This window comes from Ochotona princeps, chromosome 24, assembly GCF_030435755.1.
Source record: "Ochotona princeps isolate mOchPri1 chromosome 24, mOchPri1.hap1, whole genome shotgun sequence".
Classification (NCBI taxonomy): Eukaryota; Metazoa; Chordata; class Mammalia; order Lagomorpha; family Ochotonidae; genus Ochotona; species Ochotona princeps.
The window spans coordinates 20,917,822-20,931,093 of NC_080855.1; the positions used below are offsets into that span (position 1 = coordinate 20,917,822).

At 49.8% G+C, this 13,272-nt stretch overlaps 1 protein-coding gene across 2 annotated transcripts in view; it reads left to right on the top strand.

Moving 5' to 3' along the window:
* The window catches only part of SCNN1G (sodium channel epithelial 1 subunit gamma), a 29,780-nt gene extending 25,264 nt beyond the window's left edge, over positions 1-4,516 (top strand). For both annotated transcript variants that reach the window (XM_058680794.1, XM_058680795.1), the window contains exons 8-13: positions 37-154; positions 704-782; positions 865-922; positions 1,095-1,156; positions 3,344-3,419; positions 3,995-4,516. In XM_058680794.1, the coding sequence (XP_058536777.1) occupies positions 37-154; positions 704-782; positions 865-922; positions 1,095-1,156; positions 3,344-3,419; positions 3,995-4,372 (771 nt within the window). In that variant the 3' untranslated portion in view covers positions 4,373-4,516. The remainder of the gene's footprint in view (positions 1-36; positions 155-703; positions 783-864; positions 923-1,094; positions 1,157-3,343; positions 3,420-3,994) is intronic.
* Positions 4,517-13,272: the final 8,756 nt, after the last annotated feature.

The following is a 13,272-nucleotide window of genomic DNA, read 5'->3' on the forward strand; positions in this document are numbered from 1 at the left end:
AAGGAGTTAAAGAAACCCTGGGGTTTCCTCTTTCAGATCTGCCTCTACTCATGCTTCCAGCTGAAGATGGTGGAGAAGTGTGGGTGTGCCCAGTACAGCCAGCCTCTGCCACCAGCGGCCAACTACTGCAACTACCAGCAGCACCCCAACTGGAGTGAGTGTCACCCCTTCCCGGCCTGCCATGCTCCAAGAGCAGACTAGGCTTAGCCTGGGCAAGGCGAGCCTTGGGGAGGGGCAGGGAGAGAGGGTCCTGTCCTTGTTGCCCTGAAACCCAGCAGGGCAGATGTTACCTAGAGCTACACTTTCATTACTGAGCATGCCTGGAATGAGTACTTCCCATGTACACACCGATTGGTACACCCCAGCCTGTGTGAGCACTTCAAGCCAACTCTGGACAGCAGGAACTACTGATGGTACCTTTTCATAGAATAGGTAGTCACGGTTCAGAGTGGTTCAGCCACCTGCCCAGTTTCATGCATCCAGGAAGCAACAGAGCTGAATGCTAACTCCCACTCATATCCCTAACCGTAACTCCAATGCTTCCCAACAACAGAAAGTAGCATCTGTATCCAGATGACATACATCCTTAGAAAGTAGGAAGGGTAATGCTTAATAATGAGATTAGTGGATGTGGGAAACCCAGAGTCCCTTCCAGGCAAAAATCAGAATCCCTACAGCTCACTCCAGCCCCTTTTCTCTTTAGTGTATTGTTACTATCAACTCTACCAGGCCTTTGTCCGGGAAGAGCTGGGCTGCCAGTCAGTGTGCAAGGAATCCTGCAGGTGAGTGGGCGTGGAGGGAAGACACAGGTGGGATGGGCCTGGGCCAGGCTGCCCCTACTCACGGCTCTCTATCCACCCTTAGCTTTAAGGAGTGGACACTGACCTCCAGCCTGGCACAGTGGCCATCTACGGTTTCGGAGGTAAGATCTTTTGTCTCTTCTTCCCACTCCACCTGCCATCAGCTCTGTGTCCTCTGGCCCGGGGAGGAGGGAGGGTGGTCCAGGAGGGAACCGACTTGCTATGAGAGGGGGTTGGTCGGGCTCAGGCCATACTGGGAACCCCCAGATCCACTCTCTCTTTTTTCCACTGCAGAAATGGCTGCTCCCTATTCTCACGTGGGACCAAGGCCAGCAAATAAATAAAAAGCTCAACAAGTAAGTTCTGCATCTCTGCCCACCAGGGGCCCTGATAAAATCCTCACAGCCAAACCCTCTCCTTTGCTTTCACTTAGTCATGGAGTCAACAAATATTGATTGAACTTGTGTCACAAACCAGGTCCTGCTCTAACTTTTCTTGGCCCATGACCCACAGCATTGTGTTTGTTTTACACTGTGGTCCAGTGGATATACAACTGGAAGAAAGCAGGAGACAGCATTTGCTTATACACAGAGCACCTTCAGATGGTACATGCCAGCATGGCCATGCCAGTTATTCACAGTCATCTCTCCATAGCCATGGGAGACTCTCCTCAGATTGAAAAACAATCTAGATATCTCAAATTTTATACAAAATAGCATAATGCTTGCATATATACCACACACACCTTCCTGCATAGCTTACATTTTCTCTGTTATTTATAATAATACAATGTCAGTGTATTATTTTAAGTCATTGTTAGCAAGGTAAGTCATGCTACAATGTCTTGTTCAGGGAATGATGACCAGAGAAAGGTTCATAGATGTTCAGATACTTCTTTTTTCTTAAAAAATTTTTTTCTGTGGTTAGTTGAGTTGGAGGATGTGGAATCCACAGGTCAAAAGGGCTGGCTATAAGAACAAGGGTATAGCAACAAACCCATGGGAAATGGAATTAAAAACTAAGTCTGTTTTGGTGCAAAATATTTTGAAATCTATGCATAGTTTTTTCCGTAACATTCATTCACCTTGAATTTTTTAAATACCTCCTGGATGCACAGATTTCAAAAATGTTTCTGTTTGAATACATTGACCTGTTCATTTCATTTTTTCCATAAACTGTACAAAATCCCCTTGTATATCCATTCTGGCTGTTCTCAGCACACTTGTCTGACTCACTAGCACCCATGCCAACCAGTCAACTGGTAAGCCTTTGGAATATCTCTTTGAAAGAAAGCTTATGTTTTCTGTTCAAGTTTGTAAAAGATACTGGTCATGGCCCAGCACACTGATTTCATGGTTTATTGATGGGTCTTGTCCCACTTGATTAAAACAAACAAACAAACAAACAAAAAAGGGCTCCCTTGAGCCTTGCAGCTTCTACTCCCTCCTGAATTCTCCATGTAAATGTTCATTTCCAAGGGATCTTTAGCAAACCTCACCCAGGCCTCAGTTTAGGAACCTCCATAGGTGGAGAGGAAAGCAGGAGAGAGTGAACTCGCACCTGAAACTCTTACCCTATAAAAGCACTATTCACTGTCCATTAGCATCTCCATGGTGCCCTATACTGCACCTGCCCTGAGGTGTTGGGGAGGGAACCAATCTATCCTCCAACAGTTACTATGCATCCAGTAAATGCTGTGGGGGATGCTGGAGTGGATGCTGCCCCCTACAGACACAGGCTTGGACCAAGCATTTGCAAACTATTTAACCCACTTTCACTCCCTAGGTCGAATTTAACTTCCCAAAGTATTTTCTGACAGAGCTAAAGCTCTACCTACAGAGATGCTTCACTCTTGTGTAACTCCCAGCAGCTGAGTAATGGTTGCCTCTTGGGAATCATCATGAACTTTCTAGTTCATGGCAGTTTAGTGCATCTTAGGAGGACCATGAACTTGGAAGCCAGATCTCTCCAGGTTTGAAAACTGACTTAGCCCAAACGAGGCACTGGGAAAATTATTTAACCCATCTTTGTCTCAGTTTTTATATCTGCATGATGGAGGGATGATTAAAATATTCCTTTACAACCAAAGAGTCATTGTGAGAACTTGGTGGATTAATTCACATGAAGTTCTTAACAATAGTTCTTGACAGCACAGGAAGTGCCTAATAAATGCAAGCTGCTATTATGCTTATTATCACTATGACCTGATTCTTAGCCTACCTCCTTCATTTACATTACCTTCCTGCCTCCTGTATATGTTTGAGATTGCAATCAAACAATTACCAATGTCAAATGCTCTGTAAGTATGACTGAGAACCAAGACTTAGTCTAGAGGTTGGGGAAAAGTTTTTGATGAATGAATGGATGATGAGAGAACTAGATCCAAGATGGAGAGAGGTGCTCTGGGATATAGAAGGAGGCCCATGGTTCAGGTTCTAATGTCCTTAGGAAATTCAGAGCTTGGGCTGTGTGGAGGGCACAGGCTAGAGCATAATAATCCAGGCTCTTGACTTATCTGGGCTTGCCATTTGAAATTTCTGCAGGACAGACTTGGCCAAACTCCTCATATTCTACAAAGACCTGAACCAGAGATCCATCATGGAGAGTCCAGCCAACAGTGTGAGTGGCAGCCTTCCCAGAGTCTGTCTGTGGTCTATACCTGTGTCCCTCTGGCTGGGTTTAGGGAGCAGAGTCAGGCTCAGGCTGCCAAAGGGGGCAGGCATCTGGCCCAGCACTAAGGTGCCATGTGAGATACCCATATCCCATGTGGGAGTGCCTGCTGCCTCCAGTTGAGTATCCTGCTGATGCTTGGATGGCAGCAAGCAATGGCTCGAGTGCTTGTGTCCCTGCTACCCACCTGGAAGGCTCAGATTGAGTTCCAGGCTCCTGGCTTCACCCTGGCCCAGCACCAGCTGTGCAGACATTTTGGAGGAGTGAACCAGTGGATGACATCTCTCTTTCTCTCTCTATCCCTCTGATTTTCAAATAAAATGAAAATAAATAAATAAGTACTAAAAGAAGGGCTGCCAAGGACCAGCCAGGCCTCAAGGCAAATTGACAGAGTTGGGGGGGTCAGAGGTTAGGGAGTATCTTTCACACTCCTTCCTTCAGGCCTGTTGAGGGTCAGGGCCTTGTGGGTGCCTCTCTTGGGAACTGGGGTCCCTCCTGACAGTGTGCCTTGGCCTCCCTTGCAGATTGAGGTGCTTCTGTCCAACTTCGGTGGCCAGCTGGGCCTGTGGATGAGCTGCTCTGTGGTTTGCGTTATCGAGATCATTGAAGTCTTCTTCATCGACTCCCTCTCCATCATCACACGCCGCCAGTGGCAGAAAGCCAAGGAGTGGTGGGCCCAGAGGCAGGCTGCCCCCACCCCCGAGGCACCCTCCAGCTCACGGGGCTGCGAGAATCCGGCCCTGGAAGTGGACGATGATTTACCCACCTTCTCCTCTGCACTGCACATGCCTCCAGGCCCTGGGGCCCAGGTGCCTGGGACACCGCCCCCCAGATACAACACCCTACGCTTAGAGAGCTTCCCCCATCAGCTCACAGACACCCAGGTGCCAGTGGAGCCCTGAGGCAGGACTGGGAAGAAAAGATGAAGTCAAACCAACAGTCATGACCTGAGGATATAGACCCTGCTTCCCGGCACAGAAGGGGGACCTTCTGCCCCAGCTCTGGACTTTCCCAAGACACTAAGCAGATGTCAGCTGTACACAACCAGATCGGCTCTGGCACATGCAAGGCAACCCACTGGACCCCTCCAGTAAGACCAAAAGTGTACAGGGATGAGGCGGCAATCTTAACACTTGCGCCAAACAGGTACCTTTCACCAGGTCCAGAGAGAGAAAGACCTGGGTGCAGTCCCAGGTCCCTGGGGTCACCATTCCTACAGTGCAAGCTAGGCCTAAAGCTGTGACCTTAGGAAACTAGATGACAGCTGTTCCATGCCAAGGACTGGAAGAGGCCCCATCGCTGTAGCTGGGGCTGTTTGTGAATAAACTGAGTTCTGTTGTGGACTCTGGGGCGAGGTGTCCTCTGTGTCCTCTGGCAGGGCCCAGGGGTGTTGGTGAAGGCCTGGCTCTGGGACCCACAGGTGGAGCAGTCCTCCTACACAAAAGGCAGTGCCCTGGGCCCTTACCTAAAAGCAAGCCAGTGCGAGGGCAGGGCTGGGCATAAAGGTCTTGGCACCTGTAGATTGTCCCCACATTATTTTTCTACTGACCATCTCCACGCCAGTCTTGATGCCCTCCTTTCCCCTAGTAGCCTGTCCCTTACCAGCAAGCCAGCTATCACAAAAGGCCCCTTCCTCGCATCCTCAGCCTTAGGTGGACCAACAGCTAGTATGTCTTAGGCACACAGAAGATGCTCAGTGTGCTAGGGACCTTGTGGAGCACTTCATACAGGTGAGCATAGGGGATGGGAAACTAGAGCTCATTAGCCAAATCCTGGTTCCAGCCATGAGTCGAGAATGCTCTGTTATTGCTTTGAATTTTTATTTATTTATATATTTATTTATTTATTTTAATCCTCTCTGAAAAGCAGAGAAAGAGACAGACAAATCTTTCACCTATTGGTTCAGTCTCCGATTGCCTATAACCACTTGGCCTGGGTCAGGTTGAAGCCAGGAGCTACAAATTCAACCCGGGTTTCCCATGTGGTGGCAGGGACCCACGTACCTGGGCCATTTCCTGCTGCCTTCCCAGCATGCGCATTAACAGGAAGCTGGAGTGGCAAGTGGAGCCAGAACTTTTAAATTCTTCATCACAGTACCTACCACTTACCCCCTGTTGGCACATTTAAAACAGCTCAAGCATGTCAAACGAAGAGTTTTCTGTGATTCATGAAAATGGTATGAAGTTCACATTTTCGTGTTTATAAATAAAGCTGTATTGGTACACTGCCACGCCCACTCATTTACATATCACTATGACAGCAGGGTTGAGCAGTTATAACACAGATGGTTGAAGATAACAAAGCCTGAGATATTTCCTCCAGAAACCAGCATGCTAAGCAGGCATGGCTTTGTGAGTGAAGAATCTGATGCTGAGGGAGGTCAGGTTCTGGGTCCAAGCTGAGCCAAAAGAAGAAACTGGACTGGGGTTTGAACCCAGGTGCTCTGGCCTGGAGCCTCTGCATCCTATGCTTTGGTCATCTTGTATCTAATCCAAGCCTTTCGTGGGTGAGGCTGCCGTCATTTGGGGTGAGAAGAAGGGAGGGCTTAATTCCCTGGCTGTGGGGCAGAATGGAGTGGGAGAAAGGTTAGCGTTTCAGGACTCATTTCTGCAGCGATGGCAGTTGCTGCTGGTTAGAGACTGAGAGAGATGGGCCATTAGGACCCTGCCTGGCCACCTGCTCCTACCCTCTGGCTTCCCCGCCAGCTCTCATGAGACTTGGCACTGCCAAGAGGCACCTCCCAACCAGCAGGGAGGTCATGGTGACCCCAGGCTGGATGGAGTGCCCCTTCACAGTGGGCTCTGAAGCCAGGGCTCCTGGAAGCCAGCGTCAGGTTACAGAGGCTGCCAGCCTGGCTTTTGTCCCATACTGGGCTCTGGTGGCTGTAGCTGGTGCTGACAGGAAATGCCGCTGCAGATGTGGACCTGGGCACTGCCCAGAAAGGAGCTTCCTCCTCCTCCCCTGTGGCTGTGGTGGGAGAACTGTGCTCTCAGATTCATGGACTTGACCAGCCTTGGCTGGGAAAAGTCACTTTTTGCAGAGAAGCTTGGTGGCTACTGGGTGTGTCAACACTCTGAAGCCGGGAACATCTGGAACCCGTAACCCCCTACTGCTTTCCCTGCACACAGCCATGCACACCCTGTGGCACCAACTGTCTCCAGGCCTGCCTGGCTTCTGCAATGTCCAAAAGCTTCCCTCTCTCTTTCTGCACGCCTCCTCCCAGACCAAGAGCAAACACCACCACCTCTGTCACGCCTTCCCCTCCACCCCATCTCAAGAATTTGTGCTTCTACCACAATAGCATTGTCACCCTTTGATATAATTTTTCAAGAAAACATACACACAACCATTTCTTTGAAAGGCAGAATTTCAGAGAGAAAAGGAGAGACAGAAAGAGATACCTTGCATTCCTTGATTCACTCCTCAAATGACTACAGTGGCCAGGGCTGGGTCAGGCCAAGGCCACAAGCCCTATTTTCCACATGGGTGGGAGTCCAAGATCCTGGAGCACCTTCACTGCTTTCCCAGGCACATTAGGAAGGAAATGAATTAGAAGTCCAGCAGCAAGAACTCAAATCTGTGCCCGCATGAGCTACTGACTTTGCAAATGGCAGCTTGATTCGCTATGCTACAAATGCATTTGTCTGTCTCTCATTAGACCATGGACTCTTCAAAAGAAGGAATGGTGTCACCTCTTTGTTCCCAGATTGGTACAGGACTGTGCAGAAGGATGCATTTAGGGCAACATTTGGAAGCAAATGACAATAATAACAGTAATGACCTTGATGGCTAGTATTTCAAGAGCAGTTTTTAGTTGCCATGAACTCTGCTAAGAACCTCGAGCCAATCAACTGAAGGAATTCTCCCAGCTCAGGTGCTCGTGCAAGGACACAGAGGCACAGACAGGTCATCTCATGTCCACCCTGTGAGTTAACTGGTGCATGCACAACCACATGTCTTTCAGATGAAAGATTTTCCCAGAGGTCAAGTGTATCTGCCTCAGAGGAGGTCTCAGGTCTGAGCTCTAGCCCGACCTACTCACCCAAAGGATCTCATCCCAGCTCAGAGGTGACAGTGTAGGAGGACAGCAGCAGCCCTAGGCCCCTCTGGGAGGCAGCCACGGAGGCCAGCAGTCCCTGCATGCTGAGGACGGAGCAGCCCCAGTGTGTGCTGCTCTGACCCAGACTCTGAGCTGCCATCCTCTGAGCTGCCAACCTCAGCACTGCTTGGACACTCGCTCCAGCCCCCCAGGCCCAGGCCCTTCCACACACTCTCTCCCTCACACTCATGGTGCACCTGTACCCCAAGCAGAGACTTGAATAAAGATGCCAACCTCTGCTGAGATGAACTGAGTCATGTGGGGTCATCACTTAAGTTACCAAGGAGGAAAAACAAGCTAACAGATGGGGGAGGGGGTGTGGGGAGGGGGAGCAGTAGAGGGGAAGTAGAGAATCCTTAGACCCCAGGATTCTAAGTAGCAGCAGGCTTGCTGCTCCTCCTTGTCTCCTCCCTCCTCCTGCCTCCCAGGGTGCTGTCTTCCCTCCAAGTCACCAGGCCATGCCAGGAGGGTGTCTCCCCAAGACTCAACCATGGTATTCCCTGCCTTTGGAAGGGAAACAGGATAGAAACAGGACTCACCAAATCAAGCATACAGCAGGGACTTTGTCTACCTTCAAGCATGCCAGAATACCCCAGTACTGCTGAGCTGTGAGTCCCCTGGGGTGGGGGCACCAGCTCCGTTTGAAGACACATCCCTGTGTGCAAAAGAACACGCACCCTCAGAGAACACTAAATCAGGGACAAGGCAAGGTGCCCCGGCCGAGGGGAAACTGCTACACCACCCTGCCCGAGAAATCCCCCGCCCCACTGCTCTCACTGAGCCAGTCAGTGAAGTGCACTCCCTCTCTGCTGTCTCCCCTGCGCTTGAACAGAAGTCCCTGGTAAACGATGCCTGACCTCTTGTCAATTGCTACCTGCAAGTGAACCAAAGAACCTGGGGCTCTCCACCACTTGGTGCACAGGACTCATCCTCCAATGATCATTTTGGGTGGCAAACAGACCTGTTATGCCTGACCCTGCCCTCTCCCTTTCCCTACTCACCCAAGGACAGGCACAACTATTGTTGTCTCTGGCCTTCCTTTGCCTTAGCAAGTTGAGCATTAGATAGTATAGTGTGTACTATTAGGGGTGAGTGGTGCAGATCCAGGGGGGAGGTCTGGTGGCAGGGCACAATAGGTCAAGCTTCCACATGGATGCCAGCATCCCACATCGGCACCAGTTCCAGTCCTGGTTGCTGCTCTGAACTAGCTCCCTGTTAACACGCTTGGGAAAACAGCAAAAAGAGGGTTCAAGTGCTTGGGCCCCTACCACTAACACGGGAGACCCTGACTGAGTTCCTGGCTCCTGGCTTCAACTTGGCTCAGCTTTGGCTGCTGTGACCTTTTGGGGAAGTGAACCAGCAGATGGAAGAGTCTTCTCTCCCTCTACCTATCAAATAACTAAAATAAATATTTAAAGTAAACAAACAGATCCAAATTCCAGCATAGCTGGCAGCTCTCCAAACACCTGCCTCCAATGTAACAGCCTCATTAGTTCCCCGTGTTTGTTGTCTCAGGCCCCTTCTGCTGATTGTAAACAATACCACTGTCTCCTCGAGCCTCGTGTTGAACAAGCGTTTATTCATTGCACACATGTGTGTGGAGCATTGTGTTAATCTGCCTCGGGTGCTATAAGAGGGAACCATGGCTGCAGGACTTTCCAACAATAGAAAGTGACTCTGGGATGACTCCAGGGGCCACGGGTCTGAAACGAGCGTACTGGGGGCTAGAATCCAAGGATGGGCAGAACTCAGTGCCCTCCAAGGCTCTCGAGGGCAGAATCTATTTCCTGGTATTGCTTGGCCCCTGATGTCTTCTCTCCATCTTTAAGGCCAGCAACAGAGCCCTGTGCCCCCCTCATCTCTGTGTCATCTCTGGCCCCACCTGTCTTACAAGGACACTTCTGATTGCCTCCAGGACCCACCCAGACAACCAAGGCTAGTGGCCCCTTCTGAAGATCCTTCCCCTCTTCTTGTCCCATACAAGGTGATACAGGTTTCAGGGCTTTGCGTGTGGATTTTTGGGGTGCACAGAGGGGTCATCCAGCCTCCCATGGGGGCTTATTATATGCCAAGGCACTGCTGTAGGAGTTGGGATTGTGTCTGGACACCAAGCAGACAACTCGCAGCCTTCATGGAACTCACATCTTACCTGGGGGAGAGACGGAAAAACCATTGAAAGCAACAGGAAGTCAATTACATGGCTGTAGTGAAAAGGACTATGGGTAAACAGAAACACAGAATGGGAGGGACAGGGGCAGGGGGCTGATCCCGGTGTTATTTGGTGAAGGGAAACCTGGAGAAGGTGTGAGCCTGGGAAATTGAAGGAGTCATGCATGTGGATATACCTAGGAGAAGAATGTTCTGGGCAGAGGAAGAAATCAGCAGTAATGAAGACGTTTGCTTTTACTCAGCTGTCAAGAAGAAGGGTGTTCTGACATATGGCAGAAACTTGAAAGCTTTATGCCAAGTGGAATCAGCCAGCAGTCATGAAAGATCATTTCTGTGATCTCATCTAGGAGGGGCTGGTTCATGTCCTGGCTGTACTGCTTTCAATCCAACTCCCTGCTAATAGACTGGGAAAGCAATAGCAGATGGCTCTATTGTTGGGACCCTTGTCACTGATGGAGACCCAAATGAAGCTGGCCCATATAGTCACTGATAGAGACTGTATCAATGATTGGAGGATCTCTCTCTCTTTCGTCCTCTCTCCATCTCTCTCTTTCAAAATAAATCTTTTTACCAAATATGCTACAACTGGGTTGGGGTGGCTGCACATCATCGTATTTGAAATCCAGAGAAATAGAGGTCTGCTCTCCATTGATTTCCTTTCCAAATGTCACCAACAGTCTGGACTAGACCTGGATGAACCCCAGTTCCTCAGAAGGGTGACAGGGCCCCTATTCACTTGAGTCATCACTGCTGTTTCCCAGCATGCACATTAGCAGGAAGCTAGAGCAGAAGCCGAGTCAGGGCTTGAACGAGACACTCCCATATGCGTTACAGGTGCCCCAAAGCAGCATCCAGGCCAAATACCCGCACCCTCCCCCATTGTAAAAAACTACACGTAGAAGGGTGCTTCGAGAGGTTCATGGAAAAACAGAAATCAAAATGCTTATCTTGGCAGAAAAATTAGAGATCCATGCATTATTTTCATTCCTGCATTTTCGACGAACTTTTTGAAGACCCTTCATATGTGTTTTATTCATTCTTCTGTAATTTATGATTTTTTTGCCCAACTTAAAAAAAAGAATGTTTATGTATTTGGAAGGCAGAATGATAAAGAGAGAGGGAGAGAGGAGAGAAAGGGATCTTCCATCTTCTGGTTCACTATCAAGATAACCGCAGTGGCTGGGCAGGGACCCGAGTACTTGAGCTATCTTTTGCTGCCTTCCCACGTACCCAGGAAGTCAGATTGAAAATGAAGCATCTGGAACTAATACCCTTGGAACCATATGGATGCAGGTGTTGAGACTTAACCCTCTGCACCCAAAGGAGGCCCTTGCACAATATTTCAAAATTTCAGACAAGAAGGAAAGTGGTGCGTGGGCAGTCACATAGGTGCTGTCAACAGTGGCTGGCACTCAGGGGAATACCCCCAAGGGACAAATACCTCTGTTTCCTCCTCTTTCCCTCTCTCTCCCATGAGACAGCCCTGAGAAATGGCCAGCCAACCTCCCCAGTGGATGCCCTGGGAATGTCCTTGACCAGGCCCAGCATTGACTCATGTGGCCATGGCCACCTCCCAGCTCACTGAGAAGAGATCCCAGCTCCTTTCCTGAGGCGGGATCAGCCCAGGGTGGGGAAAGGCCCGGGTGAGCAGGATTCCTGGGACACGTGCTCTAATTGCCGGCTGAAGGAGCCTCTTTGTGCCCAGCTGCTGGTGGAAGGGCCGGAGGAGGTGAGACAGGGCTGCTTGTTAGGGAGCACTCCGGCTCCCTCTCCCCAGCCTTGTCTGCACCTGTCTCCTGCCCGACCTGCAGGGAGGGTGTTGGCTCGACAGACAGCCTGCACTCTGGTGTCTGACAGTCTTCTTTTGTTCTTGTGAACGACATTATTAGAAACACATTTGTATTTATGCAAAAGCAATCAATGTTGTGTTAGCAATCTTGTTTTCAAGGGACAAAAACAAATCCATGTTGGATTAAGAAAAAATTAAGTAACGTGTTCCTAGGCTCCCATAACTGAAAGTGTCTGGATCTTGAGCTTCAGGAATGGCTGGATCCAGGGTCTGTAAACACGAGAGTAAAACCAGCACTCACTACCTCTCATCTCTGCTTTCCTTCAGCTGCATTCTTGGAGTGTGTTAGGACAGATGAGAGAAACCACTGGCTCCCTCTATTTATCCCTTGGGTCATCTTTTCACACAGAGGGAAGCCAACCAAAGTTGGAGCAACCTGAGACTGATTCAGTATGAACAGGAGAAAGAAAACAACAGCAGAGGGCACTTGGGCAGGACTGTGAGCCCGGCTGTTCAACGGGAATCAGTCCACAGCTGTCTGCCAACTGCCATGCAGATTTCTTCAAAATCTCACCTCCAGCCGCTTATCCACCTGTCACCAGCACTCATTCATTCACCTACTCACATATCCACCCACCTATCCATGCACCACCCACCTCCCCAGTCAGCATCTTTCAAGCCCCAAGGTCAGATCTGGTTCAGCACAAGCCCTGACACCTCCTAATTGTGTCACTCTGGGCAACCCCTTAACTAGCAGGTGCCTCAGTTTCCTCATCTGTCAAGAGATGAATAACAGTTTCTACTGCATGAGATCATGGTGAGGATTAAATCCCACAAAGGAGGTATCAGGTATCTAGTGGAGGACCCAGCTCTGGGAAGATCCTCAGTAGAGTTTTCAAAGTTTTTTGCTTGCTTGCTTGCTTGTTTGTTTTGTGTTGTTTTGGCACACACCAGAGGCAGTCAGGCCCCTTACAGGTAGCTGAGTGGGCCACAATTGGGCAAATGCATTTGATGGCCTTTGATGAGTAACATCTAGAAACCAATGGGGTTATAGAATATGTGGGAGGCACCCACCACTTCCTCCCGTGCGTCAGAGGTGTTGGGGAGAAGAGGAATGTTTGGGAAGTCACTAACTGGTTCTCCAGATGCAAAATCGGATGTTGTTTTCTGGGTCATGGCTGGCGATTTTAGGGGAATGTTCTAGGTTTTGTGAGTGATAGATATAACTCAGGAAATAAGGGGTGGGGAACTATGGCTGCCTGAGCCAGCTTGTTCCAAAGGAACAAGCCTAAAGGAGTCTAAAAGTCTAAAATGAAAGATGGAAAAGGAACCGAAGTGGTCAGGGGATCGAGTCTTAGGTCCAGCCATGGCCAGAAGAAGGCTCAGCTCAGTCAGTGTCAGGGGCCAAACCTCAAGGAGGGCCAGGCTCGGTCAGTGGCTGGTCCTGAGGGTCCCGTCTCCTTAGCAGGCTGCTTTCTTGCCCGCAGACATCCTCAAGGCAGACTGGGGCTTCTGCAGGGCCTTTCTACCACCTCGCACCCACTGCTTGCAGCCCTGCCCCTTTGAGGCTCCTGACATTGGACCCTTCATCTTCACCCACATCACCCACCCTTGTACAGGCCCTTGTTTCCCACTGCCTGCAGACATCAGCTCCTGTTGGCCTCTTTTCTTCCTATATTTCTGACTTTGCAAGTGCTAACATTGACCTCGGTGAAGGATCAGGGACTAATGTGACTCATCTACAT